Raw genomic sequence first — 14,850 nt, 5'->3', positions numbered from 1 at the left:
TGGGAGTATTCCTCCTTGCCTGCTAATTGGATTCCGGTAAGAAACTGAAGGGAACCTGAAGGAGCTGTGAGTGAGTCAACTTAGTGGTGTGTACAATTTGCTTTGGTTGAGATCGATGAATAGTAGCTAGTTTGGTTTGGTTTTGTGTGTTCGCTATAAAACGTGGCTCAGTATCTCTATAATTTACGGGGTTTTACATATGAACTTCCAATCAATATATGTTCGCATGTTAGTTTACCTTGTAGATGTATTTATGATGTCAATAATATAGTTATGAAAATCAACACCAACGTCACGTCTCTTCTTCCATTATTAAAGCTGCAAGATTAGGTTTATCTATTCTATTTCTATTCTAATCTATTTTTAGTTTGACAAATAATTGAAAACCAATTGTCGTCACATCCACTAGAATAGGACACGAATAACTCAAAGTGTCAACTTCGGCAAAATGAGGTATCGCGTTACAAAATCTAATAGAAGAGACTACTCCACACCAATGAAATATATAAATACCTCTGGATTTACTCAAAAATCGGATAGAAGTTTAATAGAAAAAGTTAGCCATTCTTAGAAGGCATTATAATAAAAAAAATAACAAAGAGTACTTGATTTTCACCGGGTGTAAAACTTGTGAGGGTAAAAGCTGTGCCAGTTGGTTAATTGAATGAAACTGTGATCTCGTTGGTTTAAGTAAAAAGAAATAATTTCAACATGGTATAATGTTACATACGTAAACCACGATTATATGGGTCAAATGTAACCAAAATGATGAACTACATATCACTACGGCTTGGTCATCCTTCTTGTGTGCTTTGTACTTTGTCGTTTTGAATTGTTAGTTTATATAGTCTGTTAAACAATTTTAACCTTCTAATGTTAACTAAATCATATAAGAACTTTATATCCCCCAAGATTAAAACTATTAATATACTTAGATGTTAGATACTGCACCCGGAAAATAGGGTGAGATGCTCTCATGGTCATGTCGTGCCTTAAACACAACACGGCCAAAATGGGGTTGAACCTAGATTTTCCATCTGCCCTGTATATAGCTGTGTTTCTCTTGGGGTTATATCCATGTACTCTTTTGCTTAATAACTCTCACTTGCGGTCTTTACTGTCGCTATACTACAAAGTGTTAATTGAGGAGTATAGTGGGGAGCACGGTCGTCGGCGAAACTAAATTGCTCTATGCGCAGTAATGTATATGTCTCATTACTAGTGCAGTTTGTACGCCTTAGTTCGAATTCCTAATCTTGGAGTTGAACTATAGATATACGAAAATATGTGTATTGTAAACTGAAATACAAGGTGACTAATTATCATAAAAAAAGAGTCGAGTAGTGTCTCGTGGCTATCTAAACTTTTGAAATTAATACAGAACCCAAAAAAGAAATTTTTAATTTCAAAAGTTTAGATTTTCCAATTTTGTGGCTCAAATCTTACTTTACTCATCTTTTTTATCAACACATCGCTTAGGTACTTTTGGTTCTTACTTTTCATATTCTAACGTTTGTCCACTTACACACACTCTCATTAACAGTCAATCATGACACACCCAGATAGGAGTCATCAATTCACTCATTCAAATAATAAAAGGAGGGCGTCTGTGGTATATGGTTCAGTTGGTAAAGGTGGTCTTTATATTCCATCAGATTTTATTGGCTCTCCGTCAAATAGGAATCGTCAACTGTTTCAGGATGATATTGTGGCAGACGAAAACTCGCCATTACTTGATGTACAAGGCACACAAGCCACTGTGGTGGATCCCAATCCAAACCCTTTTAAAAATAGACGTAAACTGAGCATAGCTGCCAGAGAGTTGTTGGAGCAGGAACGAGAGTTATTACAAGAGAGTAATATTGCCGTTGAGGATTTAAAGAGTGATGATGATGTTAGGGATGCATTTGAAGAAGCAGTTCAGAATAAACAGATCGAAGTCACCACCCCGCTTATCGAATTAAAGACATTGGTCAGTTCAGCTATTCCTTCGGTGGTCACATTTCTTTTGCAATGTTCACTTTCAACAGTTTCAGTCTTTAGTGTTGGCCACATTGGTGCAACTGAGTTGGCAGCTGTGTCAATGGGTGCCATGACGGCGAATATAACAGGTTATGCCACTATACAAGGTATCGCCACTGCATTGGATACGTTGTGCCCACAAGCATTTGGTGCCAGGAAATACACCATGGTTGGAGAGTATTTTCAAAAATGTACGGCATTGATAGCAGTTGTCATGTTACCTGTCTTGATTGCTTGGGTATTTTTTGGCTACGATTTAATCTGTCTTATTGTACCTGATAAGGAGACAGCTAAATTTGCTGCGCAATATCTACAATACGTTTCCATTGGTATCCCGGCATACATTTCATTTGAATGTGGAAAGAGGTTTTTACAAGCTCAAGGAATTTACAATATCGGTGCATATGTGTTGCTCATTGCCGCGCCATCAAACTTGTGCATGAACTGGTACTTGGTTAAAAAGATTGGATATATTGGTGCCCCTATTTCTGTGGCAATAAACTACTGGTTAATGGCAATTGGATTATTTGTCATGACTGTGTTTTACATTAAGCCAGAAGACACCCCTAGTGGATTCCATCCGTTGAGATGTTGGGGAGGACTCAATATAAAAAAAGCTTTCAAAGGATGGGGGAAATTAATCTCGTTAGCTATTCCAGGTCTTGTCATGTTGGAGGCCGAGTTTCTTGCATTTGAAATATTAACGTTGTTGGCATCCTATATTGATACTAAATCGTTGGCTGCCCAATCAATTGGAACAACAATGGCATCATTGACTTATCAAGTACCATTTGCCATTGGAATTGCTTCGTCGTCGAGAATTGCCAACTTTTTAGGAGCAGGGTTGGCTGAGTCAGCAAAAGTAACAACCAAAGTATCTCTTGGTTTTGGATTGGTGATTTCTATATTAAACTTTCTCGCATTGTATTGTTTCCAAAGACCAATTGCCAACGCCTTCACCAAAGATCAAGAGGTTATTGACATTGTTCTCAGAGTTATGTGGCTTATTGCATTGATGCAGATTTCTGATGCCATGAATGCAAATTCGGCTGGTTGTTTAAGAGGACAGGGACAGACTAAAATTGGAGGTATTGTAAATTTGTTTTCGTACTATGTTGTTGGTCTCCCATTGTCAATTTATCTTTCATTTTATTCTCCATGGAAAGGATCATTGGACGGATTGTGGATTGGAAGTACTGTTGCATTGACAATTATCGGAGTGGTGCAGAGTTACTACGCTTTAGCGGCCAATTTCAATCATTTATGTGAAGAGGCTAGAAAAAGAACATCAACCCAAGAGGTTTAAAGTTTATAGAAATTTACTATACAATTTTAGAATGCATCTACCATTAACCCATCCTTTTTAGATACATCAGCAGCAGTCAATCTTGGCTTACCAGCTAACAATTCTCTTCTAATTTCCGGCCCTATAGCATGATGGAACCTCTGCCTTACAGTTTCAAGTAAGAAATCTCTTTGATCATCGGTGATGTCGTTCTTGTAACGTTGTGCAAATGATAAGAAGGCCTTATGCCATACAACAGGTAACTGTGGTGCTTTCTTATCCTCTGAAGTGTCATCGATTTGCATTTGATCCTGAGCTGCATTTCTAAATCTCATAAAATAAAACACCAACTCATCCAAAGTTTGGTATGGGAGGGCATACTTCTTTTCGATCAACACTCTAATAAATACAGTAGTTGCTGGACTGAAATCTCTTTGTAGTAATTGAGTTAACGCAACTGACGAGTGCAAAACAGGAACTGAAACTTTTGTCAATACTGAAGCAGCAATAGTGGCCTCACGAACTGAACAATACCCATCCACCAATGGCAATAAGAACCCTTTGAAGAATGCACCTGGTTTATACAATGATTTCTTCAAAGCACGATAAATGTGATAGTTTAATGAATGGTCATCAGAATCTTCAATTGATGTTCTAAATTTCTCCAAAAGCACTGACTCAACAAATTTTTGTGCTTCATTGGCAGTCAAGTTCGAAACGAATAGCTTTGTAGCTTCATACGTAGCATGAGGGGTCCATTTTTCTGGATTTGTAACGTACAACACATCTTGCCAATTTTTCAAACTTGGTAAAATTTTGAATAATTTGGGCAATTTACCATGAGTGTATGTCGATAATATCTGTCCAATCTTCTCATACGCCATAATAACTTTTGGAGGTAGTAAAACGGCATCTTCGGGTCTTTCATGCACTTGTTCTTGTTGTTGCAGTTCTTTTTCCTGAATTTTAGCAAGAATCTTATCGGCCAAGTTTATACTTTGTCCATTCGTAGATGGTCCATTATTCTGAAAGTACTTATTAAACAACTCTGCATCTTTTTCATCGACTTCAATCTCTTCCTCATCGTAAATGACCTCTTCTTCTTCCTCCTCTTCAAAATCGGAATATTGTTGATCATTTTCTTCCTCATCGCTGCTCACGTCTTGTTCTTTAAACGCCTGGGCAAAACTTGAAGGTTGTGCTTCCTCCTCATCTCTCAACTCATCTTGTTGCTCTTTGGCCAACTGTAAGATCTTTCTCGAACTGACGGCATCCAAGTACCCTTCCTCACTTTGGTCTTGTACTTCATTGGACTTGGACTTTTTATTTTTTGCATGTGCTGATCTTGGTGTTGCTCTTAAGTTACCTCCCTGAGACGAAATATCCTTCAAAAGAGGATTGTGACGTTGCCTAAGCTTGTCGTTGGCTGATACTTTCCCCATGTCTAAAGTACAGTTTTCTTGTAGGTTTCTTACTTGAAGATCCAGAAAAGTTTACAAAAAAAAAATATATATATCATCTCATCGTGCATACAACACTATAAACAGTCATATGTAATCTTGACAAACAATGAAGAGTACACCAATTGTTCACCAAATAAATCGTTGAGATATAGGTACCTATACCCTTGTTTTAGGTAGCTCAATTTGGCAACTAATAGCCCCAAAGGGTGTACGTCGTCCATTTTATCTACATTGGAAACCGAGTTCACCACAAATTTAACAAACACCAAATCGAGAGATCCCGTAATTGTTCCACTAAACGTTTCATTCCAAATAGGATTGAATCCATTATCTGTGATAACCTTCGTCCTTCCAAGTTCCATCGGTGGTGAGTCCCAGTTGACTTTGTCAGCACCAATTATCTCACACGAGACAAATGGACTAATGATATCATCAGTATCCTTTGGTTTCAGCAATTGATGAGCACTGATGATACTTATACTAAACCGTATTGTCTTGGATGCTGGCTGGAACATTTTGAAAAACTTGGAGCTCTTAATAATCGGTTTTCTCAAATGTGCCGGCTTTAGAACATAACCTTTCTTATTGACCCCTTCAAACATTGCTTCGTTTAGTTGTTGGCCAAGGTCATATGTTTGCCAATTTGTAGCCACCATCTGCACCCCGTGTTCCCAATACTTTATTGGGTTGAAGTTGGATGATGTGACTCTATATCCTGATGGATAGACCCGTACAAAGTATTTTCTGTTATGCTTATCCAATGAAGTTTTCTTAACCTCGTCTTTCATCATTTTGTTGATTGTCTTTTCACTGAGGGAAAAACAATGATTGTAAATTTTTGATTCCGGTAAGGAAAAGTTACGAAACTTGATACCTTGTAGGTATACACCCAATTCACTAACTTGATCAATCACTTTAGGAGCTTTCGTTTTCCTTCTTAAACTAAAAGTTTTCCCTATTGGTTTGACTCCATTATCTTCTGAATATGAAGTTGTAGTGGTGGATGTGGTAAAGCTGCCTTCGTCGGTTTCAATTAAATCTTTAAATGGACTGGTTTTTTTCGCCTTGATCAAAAACTTGTACTTGAGCGTTTCCGGGGAAGGCAAAGTGGAACTATCATCAATGGTGGATGTTACGAGACTAGCTCCCAAAGTATCTTTTAGAATCTTGACCACTTTCATTTGACTTAATGGAGAACAATTTATTTCCAAACTGAGGATCAATGGATATGGCGACGTTATAAATGCAAACTTTTGGATTGTCTTTACCACATTTGCAAACCTGATTGGTTTGGTAAATGTCCTTCCATGATTGACTATTGGCTCATGATCAGTGGAGTCGGCATCCTCTTCATTGGGACCATCCCATATATCAATCTCAATACATCGACATCCTCGCTGTAGTGCTCTGACATAGCCGTCTATTGATGAGTCGCCTCCAACTTGTCTACCAGTCAAGTACGTGTTATGTGATGATGATATGTAATAATCTGTCAATGGATATGTAAAATAATTGTCTGTCTCAATGTTTTGTATAGGGTTTGCATAGCTTGATAATAGGTATGAATTTAGGTCGTCGGCAGTCCAATGACCATCACTTGTCAAAAATTGACAAAAAATGGAATCCATTTCATTTGAATCATACTTTTCATGCTGGACTCTCAAGTAGAAGTATTCAAAATCCAATTGATTCATTCCGAAGGAGCTATCAGTGCAGCTGCATTCCCAAAGGGTTAAGATATCATCCCTCCTCTTTAGTATAGATACGAATTCCTTAAATTGTTCAAAATTGAGTCCTTTTTCTTTTAGATCTACCGAATCGCTATGCGCTTCGAATACGTTGTTAAATATGCTCTCCAAATACAGTTTATTGATGCTGATACCTAAACGTCTAGCATATTTTAAAATGTCACTGAATGTGAGATATTCCTTAGTTGGCAGTTTTTGCTGGATAGGAATCTCCCGATTCAAAATCATCTTCATATGCGCCTCATCCAATTCATTCAAATCAACGAGAAACTCAGTTGCAAGGTGGTGTCGTAAACCCTTCATCGTAGTAATAGCCAGATTCAACCGTTTAAAGTCGTGCTCAGTATCAGCAATCAAATGAAGCATCTTTAAATTACCCTTTTTCTGATTAAAGTAAATCAAAGTGATCCACCTCGTTTCAAATTCCTTTGAAATTCGTAGTTCCTCACGATAGTTGGTGCCTTTCTCATGCGTGTACACAAATTTTATATCGTCAACGGTGAACTCGTGAACTCTCTGACTTGATCCGTGCATTGATAGTCTTTTATTATTCAGGGTAGCTATATTAGGAGCTAGTTTCCAGAGAAAGGAAAAATTGACCAAATCGATGAATAGTAGGATTCTCTTCTTTGATTTGTGTGACACCTTTAATAATGGTAGTCCATCAGTTTGGAATATGCTTGGTATTTTCAACTGGTCGATTGATTTTGTTATGTTTGAATCAACCTCGAGTGGTTTTACATCTTCGCCATTTGGTGCAACTCGCGAATCGTTGATGGATTGTTTATCAAGTACAGGACTTGTAACTGATGATATCGAGTTTGATGAGCCAAAACTATCGCTAGACTTGTTGCCACTTAAAACACGTTTCATTATACTTTTCCCACTGGAATTCTTCACCATAGGTTCGCTGTCATTGGACCTCAAATGACTAAATATACTCGGCAAGTCGGATATAATTGGTGACGATATCCTACGTAGTAAGCTTGGTGTGGAGTCAGAAGGTGTGTTGATAGAACTGGAACCCTCATCTCCGCTATCAATGGATCGTACTTGTTGTAACTCACTAGCTAAGCTCATGCCTCTTCATTTTTATCAATGTACAGCTCGGGTTATTAGAAAGTTGGAAACCAGTTCGTTAGTTGACTTAGCGATAAGTAAATGCAATGGTATTAGCGATGACGGTGAGGTAGTGATCAGTATAGTGTAAATCACTGAATCACTGAGAAATGTGGCACACAAAAAGGGGCTACTTTAGTCGTGTACTATAAAAGAAGTCACGTGCATTATTCTATTATACCTGCCCTCCTGCAATTGTAAAACGGCGGCTGGTGAACACGGAAGATGTCAGCAAGTCACAAATATTAAAAGGGCATAAGGAGTAATTGCTACTTAGCTGGTTTTGAGTTCAATTTTTTCTAGTCTGTAAAATATATCCAAAATTTGATCAAAAATTACGACAATTTGAATTTAGGAAAAGTTTGACTTAAATGTTTTACCAAAGAGTTACCTATGGATAATTTATAATAAATAATCTTGATACATGTCTAATGCCCTGGTCTACAGACAATGACACAATCTCTAAACTTCTTTTCCTGCCAATAGCAACGATTATACTTGTGTTGAATTGAGTTGAAGTATTTCTTATCCACCTTGACTTGGATATTAGCCTTGCTATTCTCGAGTTGTCGTGGGATTTGAGTAAAGTTCAAGTTTCCAAATCCCAAGTTCAATGACTTCAAGTGCGGCATCTTCTCGATCCAATCATTCAAGTAGGCGATAGAGGTACCCTTGTTGTAGTAATGAAGTGAGAAATCCTCCACCAGTTGTAAGTTGAATATACTGGTGATCCATTCAAGAGGAAACTTTTGTGGGTAGGTCCCATCTTTTTCCAACTTCAAGTATATATGTAGTGACGTAGGTGCCATTTTGTGACATTCGCCTGTGAGCTTTTTCAATTCAACTTGTAGTTTAATGAAATCTTTAACAACCATATCTAACTCAACATGCTTTACATTGGATAAGAAATCATGTCTCAAATTATGAAAAAGCAGCCTCACCTTCTCATCATGATTACACAATGAATGGAATCTCAAGAAACTCAATTCAAACTGAGTGGAGGAATCCATTTCTGTGCCCTCCATAAATACAACATCATGTAAATGCTTTGAACTGCAACTTTGAATGTTGGCACAATCTAACCACAAGTATTTATCATGATCCAAGTCTCCCGTCCATACCTTCAAGCATCTGATCAAATCGGGGTATTTATATATAAAGTCACTAATAGTCTTTGCATCAAAGATTATATAATCCTTAAGGTACTTTGAATCAGCTGGTTTACCAAAGTTGATGTATATTAACTTGCCATATTTCATCTCCAAGTCGAATTTGAGTCCACACCGTGCATTTCCTATACCGCTTTCCCCCAACAATCGATAACGCCTCTTGGGCTCCATAAAATTGAGCCACGGTATAGATATCTCCAAAGGTTGTTTTAGTAGGCACTCTTCGAAAGGAAGTACTCGAAGAATTAGTTCTAATGGTAAGTCTTGAAGCTGAAGTGCTTGATCTTTCATGGTATATTGTGGCAAACAAGTGCTACTAGTGGATCATTCTACTTCCAAAACATGATCTTGTGACATGTTTATAAGTGAACGACCCTTGAAAGGATGTCGGGTAAGACTTCGGGGATGCGCAAACAGAGAGATAGCAATTGTGTAAAATAAAACCTTTTATTTTCCTTTCTCCACATTTCATTAAAAGACAATAGAAATGTTTTTGATGAAAAGAAAAAAACGTTTTTTTACATTTGCTTTGTAAGCACCAACATAATAATATTATTTACCTTTGAACTGATTGGGTTTTGGCTTTAATGGATTAGAGCTACACATCTGAGGGGAAGCTCAAATCTGGCTGAGATTTAATTCCTCTCGCATGTAATTTTTGATCATAATTTTTTTGTGCATCTCGACTAAGGATAAGAGAGTTTGGAGATGTCAGCGAGGCTTAATTAAATCGTTCCCCGCTGTTGTTTTCAAGTGACTACTTCTCCTCCCTTGCAGCTGGTCAAAGCTCTCCTTTATTTGTATTCTTCTCCGCTAACAAAGGTACCTATCATGGAAAATACAAACTCGTTATCTTTCATAGTGCTTATTTTTGTCTATTATTGTCTCACAAAGTATTTCAACAAGCGTATTCCTGTCAATAACTGCCAAATACACAAAATGCAAGATATCGCAGGTGCCAGGGGGGGACAAGAACAATAAGATCAAATAAGCGCTTATAATCTTAACTTGTTATAGAGTTCGTATTGGAGGCTAGTACTTGTTCGGGTGTTACATACTACACACCAAGAACCGCCATATATTTCTACACACTCACAAACTAGGGTATCGTAAAAGCTTAGTTTCTCGCCAACAATAGAAAATCTTAAAAAGCCATGACAGTTTCTATTTTTCAATGAAATTGCTCTTGGGGAAGAGTGAAAGATGTGGCACTCGGTCTTAAATACTTTAGCTCTTTTGCAGCAGCTAAACCCACAACTCAACTCAACTACGGCTTTTTTAAAGGGCTGATCTAAGTCTCGAGGAAAGATGTAGCAAAACATCTTTATTTTCGAAATTTAAATATCTGATCTATTAAGGTTACTAACAATAACACCCAAACACCTATCAAAAATAACAAATGTAACTCCATCATTGTCGAAGAATACCCTCCATGCACCACCACGATGACAACCTTTAATGTGATTATAGAAATCCAAACCGGTCTTGACTTGTTATTTATATGCATAGCAATTTTTGCGTAAATTGAGTGGTAATTTGGTGATTTCAAGTTCCCCAACGGCGATATTGATGTACTTTACATAACCCATTATTCAAACGAACTCCTCTGGATATTACGAGTAAATCCTCCTAAAAAGACACAAGACCCTATATCATTTTTTCATCTTCATCTTCGTTATAGCTACAATCAAATTCTTCCATCTTTTCACCACCAATTCCGAAATAATTCTCTTGTTCAACCTGATACTGATGAGTTACATCATTTGCACTCGAGAATGAAACATCATCGTCGCTTTGGTGCTTCCCCCCCCCCATCAACCACATATCCCTCAACTTTATTACTCGCGCTCAATGTAAATTGAGAGTTTGCAGTAGTGGTGGTGCTACTTCGATTGTTATGTTGCGATAGATAGCCCATATAAGTATGAGGAGGATTAAATTGTTCATTATGCGATAGACAAATATACAATGTAAGTAGGAATACTGTCATGAGGCAGTACATACAGGATAATATTCTATTTAACTGTTCCAATTCCTGTAGCCAATAATTCAGGTCGTATTCCCCGAACACGACTTCGAAGTAAAGGTGTAACAAATATAAAGGTCTATTTTGTTTTTGGATACACAACGAGTATCTAATTAGGGTATAAGAAGTTTACGCAACTTCAAACGAGGATTTACCAAAATCGGGTGTGCCACCCAAAGTGCCATATATATCACCTTGATAATTCTTTGCTGCATATTTGTGACCTTTTTCGTAAACAGTTTCCCAATTGTGTAAGATATCATGCAAGATTGGAGTACCAGCAATGACCAAGTTATCCAAACTTGCTTGGATACCACCATCGGTTCTGTTGAAAAAGTATTCATAAGCACTCATAGATGCTGGTGGTCTTGAGAAATCTGAAATTGTTCTCATCACCATGACTCTCTCAAAGTCTAATAATCCGTATTTGTCTAGTCTGGTCAATACTTCCAATGTAGCATTATCTTCTTGAGCAGTTGAGCAATAAGTAGCTGAACCATTGGTCAATAATTTAGTCAAGTTGCCAAAATAATCATTCAACACTTTACCAGTGAAGTAGTTGTCACTGGTTAACACATCACACTTGACGACTTTGGCATCACCGCGAGCAGCAGTCTCATTATACAATTTTCTAAACTTCTTATTCAATGCATTTCCATTGTTTAAAGTAGCGTTAGAAGCTAATGCAACTGCTCTATCTCTCAAATTAGCATTGATTTCAAATACTTCAGTTCCATAAACATTTCCTGGATACTCAAGTGGGGACGTGGCACCATATGGAACATACCCAGAAGTCCAGTTGGAGTTTGTCTCGTGATAATCTTCATAAGCGAGCTGATATTCCAAACCGACCTGAACGGCATATTTCGCAAATGTAACACCACCCAAAGTTGTATATTCTGGTTCACCACCAGCAATACCAGCAACTAAGAAATACGTCTTGGTTAAATCAAACAATGGATTCAAAGTTAGAGCAGTCACAGAACTGGCAGCATTGATTTCTCCTTCTCCAGTGGTGACTTGACATATGGTGTAGTTGGTGGTACAGTGAATTGTTGGGTACACTGGTGACAATCCTGGGACTGTAATGTTATGAACAAAATCCATTGCTTTCAACCATGGATCTCTTTCAAGTTCAAACATAGAAATGATAAATGCTTTTGGTTGGTATACCGCAAAAGGTTTTCCATAAGCTGTTTGGATGTTGTTGTTGGAAGTGTCGGGAACATCTTCTTCTAAAGCTGTGGAATTAATTTCACGTTTGAGAATGGGTGTTGATATAGCTGATGCTGCTAAAGAAGCGAGCGAGATACAATGTGAGAACTTCATGGGATCTGTTGGTGGTTTGAAGAACGAATGAAATGCATTGAAGGAGAAACTTCACTCAATTTATATACGATGAGTTTGTTGAACCTCCCATTCGTACGGCGAATTTCATTCTCTTTACTCTTCAGACTCCACCTATTGTTTATCGCTTCCTTTGAAATGAGTTGTATCACTTTGTATCTCAATACATTCTGTGTCAATTTGGTTGAAGATTAAAATTTCTCGCCCAATTGAGGAATTTTGTAAATAAAACTGTCAATTGTGTTTGTGTAAAGTAATCAAGGTCCAATTATTAATTAAGATAAGGAGTCAATTTCTGGAAATGCCTAGTTCTGATGTACTTTAGAACGATCTATGCAGACAAAAGAAACGCATTGGCTTCCAGATGAACATTACATTCACATAAAAAGAAGCTAGGAACAGTGCAAGTAAGAATTTTATTCAAAAATATAGATTTAATCAAAATTTTGCATCAGTTTTGGCACATTCGCTGTAATCTATACCTCCAAAGTGCTGAATTGAATTCAATTCAACTTAAAAAGATATCATAAGATAATTGTCAGACCTCCGCGGAAGAACCGAAGTAAAACTTTACTTCTACTTGTAAGAAAGAACTTATCTCGAGCCAATCTGAAATTTCGAATTTTACTTTATCAACAATGCAAAGCGGTAATTACAAACGCAGGGTCTATAAAAGTGAAATTCACAACATTTCAATAATCCAATACGAGGACCTCGCATTTCTTTTCTCCTAATAAAACATGGATAAGTGCATCACTTGGCCGAGAATGATGAATGATTATAAATCCATCATGAAATTTGGAGAGAATTCTACGGGCCTACTAAAAGGAAACTCCAATGGTTGAGCCCACCCAAGTGTGTAATTTTGAACCGTAGATACCCTCTATGAATATATTTTCCTATAGAAAACATTACCCGCACTAAAGCGTATCTTAGCTAAGTCCATGAGTTAGTTCTTGCATAACCTCAAGTACCAGTTTATCTTTGCTTATTTGAAACTGGTTCTGTCCGGCTAAGTAGAATCCAATATCTTGGCCACCACTAGTGCTAAGTTCACCCTTTAACTTCTTATACGCATCATAAGCATACCCATAAGGTGGCAACTCCAGCAATGCGAAGCTATTCTTTCCGATAATATTATCAATGAAAGGTGTCCTTACGCATCGTGCCGGTTTACCAGATATCAAAGCCGTCATTACAGTCGATTCCCCTCCCAGGGTTTTATTGAAGAATTTGGAAGATGTTGATTCTGGAGTTGCTAAAAATGCCGTACCTATTTGAACTGCATCGGCACCGTTATCCAAAAAATACTTGACTGAATCGCCGGTGGTGATTCCACCAGCAGGCACTAAATAAATGACATCTTTATTCAAACCCTGTTTCACTTTATGGAAAAGTGCTTGTGTTGATAAATCTTCATCTATATGTGGCTGATATGTGTCAATGAATTGACCTCGATGTCCGCCAGCTTCAATTCCTTGAAGAATTACACCATCGATCCCATTTCTGCTCAAATGGCGTGCTTCTTTTAAAGATGTAGCAGTGCCGAAAACCAATGAGAATTTTTTCAACTCATCAATGGTACTGTTTGAAGGAATACCAAAATGGAAACTAATTATAGCTGGTTTTATCATTTTCAATTTCTCGATCAATTTCTTTAATTTCGCTTGATCTTTTTCAACCTCCTTGAATGATATATTACCATTTGCAAATTTCATAAGGTCAATAACGTTTTTAAACTTTACATCAATGATTCCTTCACCATACAATCTCTTCCAATTCTCCACTTGTACCGGACTTGGAGCTTGTTCAATCTCATGACAAAAGAAATTCAAATTAACATTATTGGTGCCTGTGGCTGCAACCAATTTATCCAATTTATCAAATGCTACACTGTCATCACGAGTGAAATCCAATGGTGCAAGTGGAAGAGCGCCTAACCCGCCCCCTGCACTTACTGCTGCTGCCATTTCTGGGGTCGATACACCAGCCATTGGCGATTGGAAGATGGGATATTTGATATTAAGCTTCTTCAAAAGGGGAATCCTGGACATATTGTACGAGGGATCGCTGGCTTGCGGGGGAAGAGGTTGCTGTGTGTGAATGATTCATTGTATTTTTGAGGTTGCGAATGTCTCGATTGTCCGACGTCGTCGTATAATAATCCCCGAAAAAAAGACCGATGCGGCGGAATTAGCCACTCCATGAGGGTTTAGGGTCGCTACCAGACATCGTATTAGATATGAATCTTAATAGCCTTAGGTATTCTTTGTATTCCACTAGGTTACTGCAAGGAACTCTATCGGACTCCTCGATATGATCAGATTAGCCTCCGAAGTAAAAGCATTAGTAAATCACAGAGAAAGTGGTAGCACGTCGAATTCTATAGGGGTCTAATAACCACAATTCACAAGATGGGCTTTAATGTTAGTTAAATTCAGTTACAATCACAATAAAGTTTACTGTGGTGATTATTTATAGATTTTAAGTTCAGTCGTCGAATTGCACTGACAACTATGAATTTTCGTTTTCCATGTGTGGCGCTAAATTCAGGAAAGATAAGGAAAATTTTGACACAGTAATCATCAAGTTAGTCCTTCAAATTTACTTCATTGTTTAAATGTGGTTAAAAGTACCACTCGAGCCTCTTTTCAAGATTTCACCATCAGGT

At 37.6% G+C, this 14,850-nt stretch overlaps 6 protein-coding genes across 6 annotated transcripts; 1 reads left to right on the top strand and 5 right to left on the bottom strand. All coding sequences in view use genetic code 12, as the record gives it.

Moving 5' to 3' along the window:
* Window positions 1–1,549: 1,549 nt before the first annotated feature.
* Window positions 1,550–3,328, top strand: CORT_0G03530 (Yhr032w protein; the record flags this gene model as incomplete). The annotated part of the gene is made up of 1 exon (XM_003871105.1): window positions 1,550–3,328. One exon carries the CDS (start codon window positions 1,550–1,552, stop codon window positions 3,326–3,328), a length of 1,779 nt encoding a protein of 592 aa, XP_003871154.1.
* A 26-nt stretch (window positions 3,329–3,354) lies between these two features.
* On the bottom strand, window positions 3,355–4,749 carry CORT_0G03520 (Enp1 protein; the record flags this gene model as incomplete). The annotated part of the gene is made up of 1 exon (XM_003871104.1): window positions 3,355–4,749. One exon carries the CDS (start codon window positions 4,747–4,749, stop codon window positions 3,355–3,357), a length of 1,395 nt encoding a protein of 464 aa, XP_003871153.1.
* Window positions 4,750–4,844: 95 nt separating this feature from the next.
* On the bottom strand, window positions 4,845–7,598 carry CORT_0G03510 (Plc1 phosphoinositide-specific phospholipase C (PI-PLC), delta-form; the record flags this gene model as incomplete). Its single annotated transcript, XM_003871103.1, has 1 exon — window positions 4,845–7,598. One exon carries the CDS (start codon window positions 7,596–7,598, stop codon window positions 4,845–4,847), a length of 2,754 nt encoding a protein of 917 aa, XP_003871152.1.
* A 467-nt stretch (window positions 7,599–8,065) lies between these two features.
* CORT_0G03500 (hypothetical protein) lies at window positions 8,066–9,097 on the bottom strand (the record flags this gene model as incomplete). Its single annotated transcript, XM_003871102.1, has 1 exon — window positions 8,066–9,097. The coding sequence occupies one exon, from the start codon at window positions 9,095–9,097 to the stop codon at window positions 8,066–8,068; it is 1,032 nt and encodes a 343-aa protein (XP_003871151.1).
* A 1,864-nt stretch (window positions 9,098–10,961) lies between these two features.
* On the bottom strand, window positions 10,962–12,161 carry CORT_0G03490 (Nup nucleoside permease; the record flags this gene model as incomplete). The annotated part of the gene is made up of 1 exon (XM_003871101.1): window positions 10,962–12,161. One exon carries the CDS (start codon window positions 12,159–12,161, stop codon window positions 10,962–10,964), a length of 1,200 nt encoding a protein of 399 aa, XP_003871150.1.
* Window positions 12,162–13,111: 950 nt separating this feature from the next.
* Window positions 13,112–14,233, bottom strand: CORT_0G03480 (hypothetical protein; the record flags this gene model as incomplete). Its single annotated transcript, XM_003871100.1, has 1 exon — window positions 13,112–14,233. The coding sequence occupies one exon, from the start codon at window positions 14,231–14,233 to the stop codon at window positions 13,112–13,114; it is 1,122 nt and encodes a 373-aa protein (XP_003871149.1).
* Between the last annotated feature and the right edge of the window lie 617 nt (window positions 14,234–14,850).

Source organism: Candida orthopsilosis (genome assembly GCF_000315875.1).
Source record: "Candida orthopsilosis Co 90-125, chromosome 7 draft sequence".
NCBI classification, from domain to species: Eukaryota; Fungi; Ascomycota; class Pichiomycetes; order Serinales; family Debaryomycetaceae; genus Lodderomyces; species Lodderomyces orthopsilosis.
This window is presented reverse-complemented; position numbering and strand designations above follow the sequence as displayed.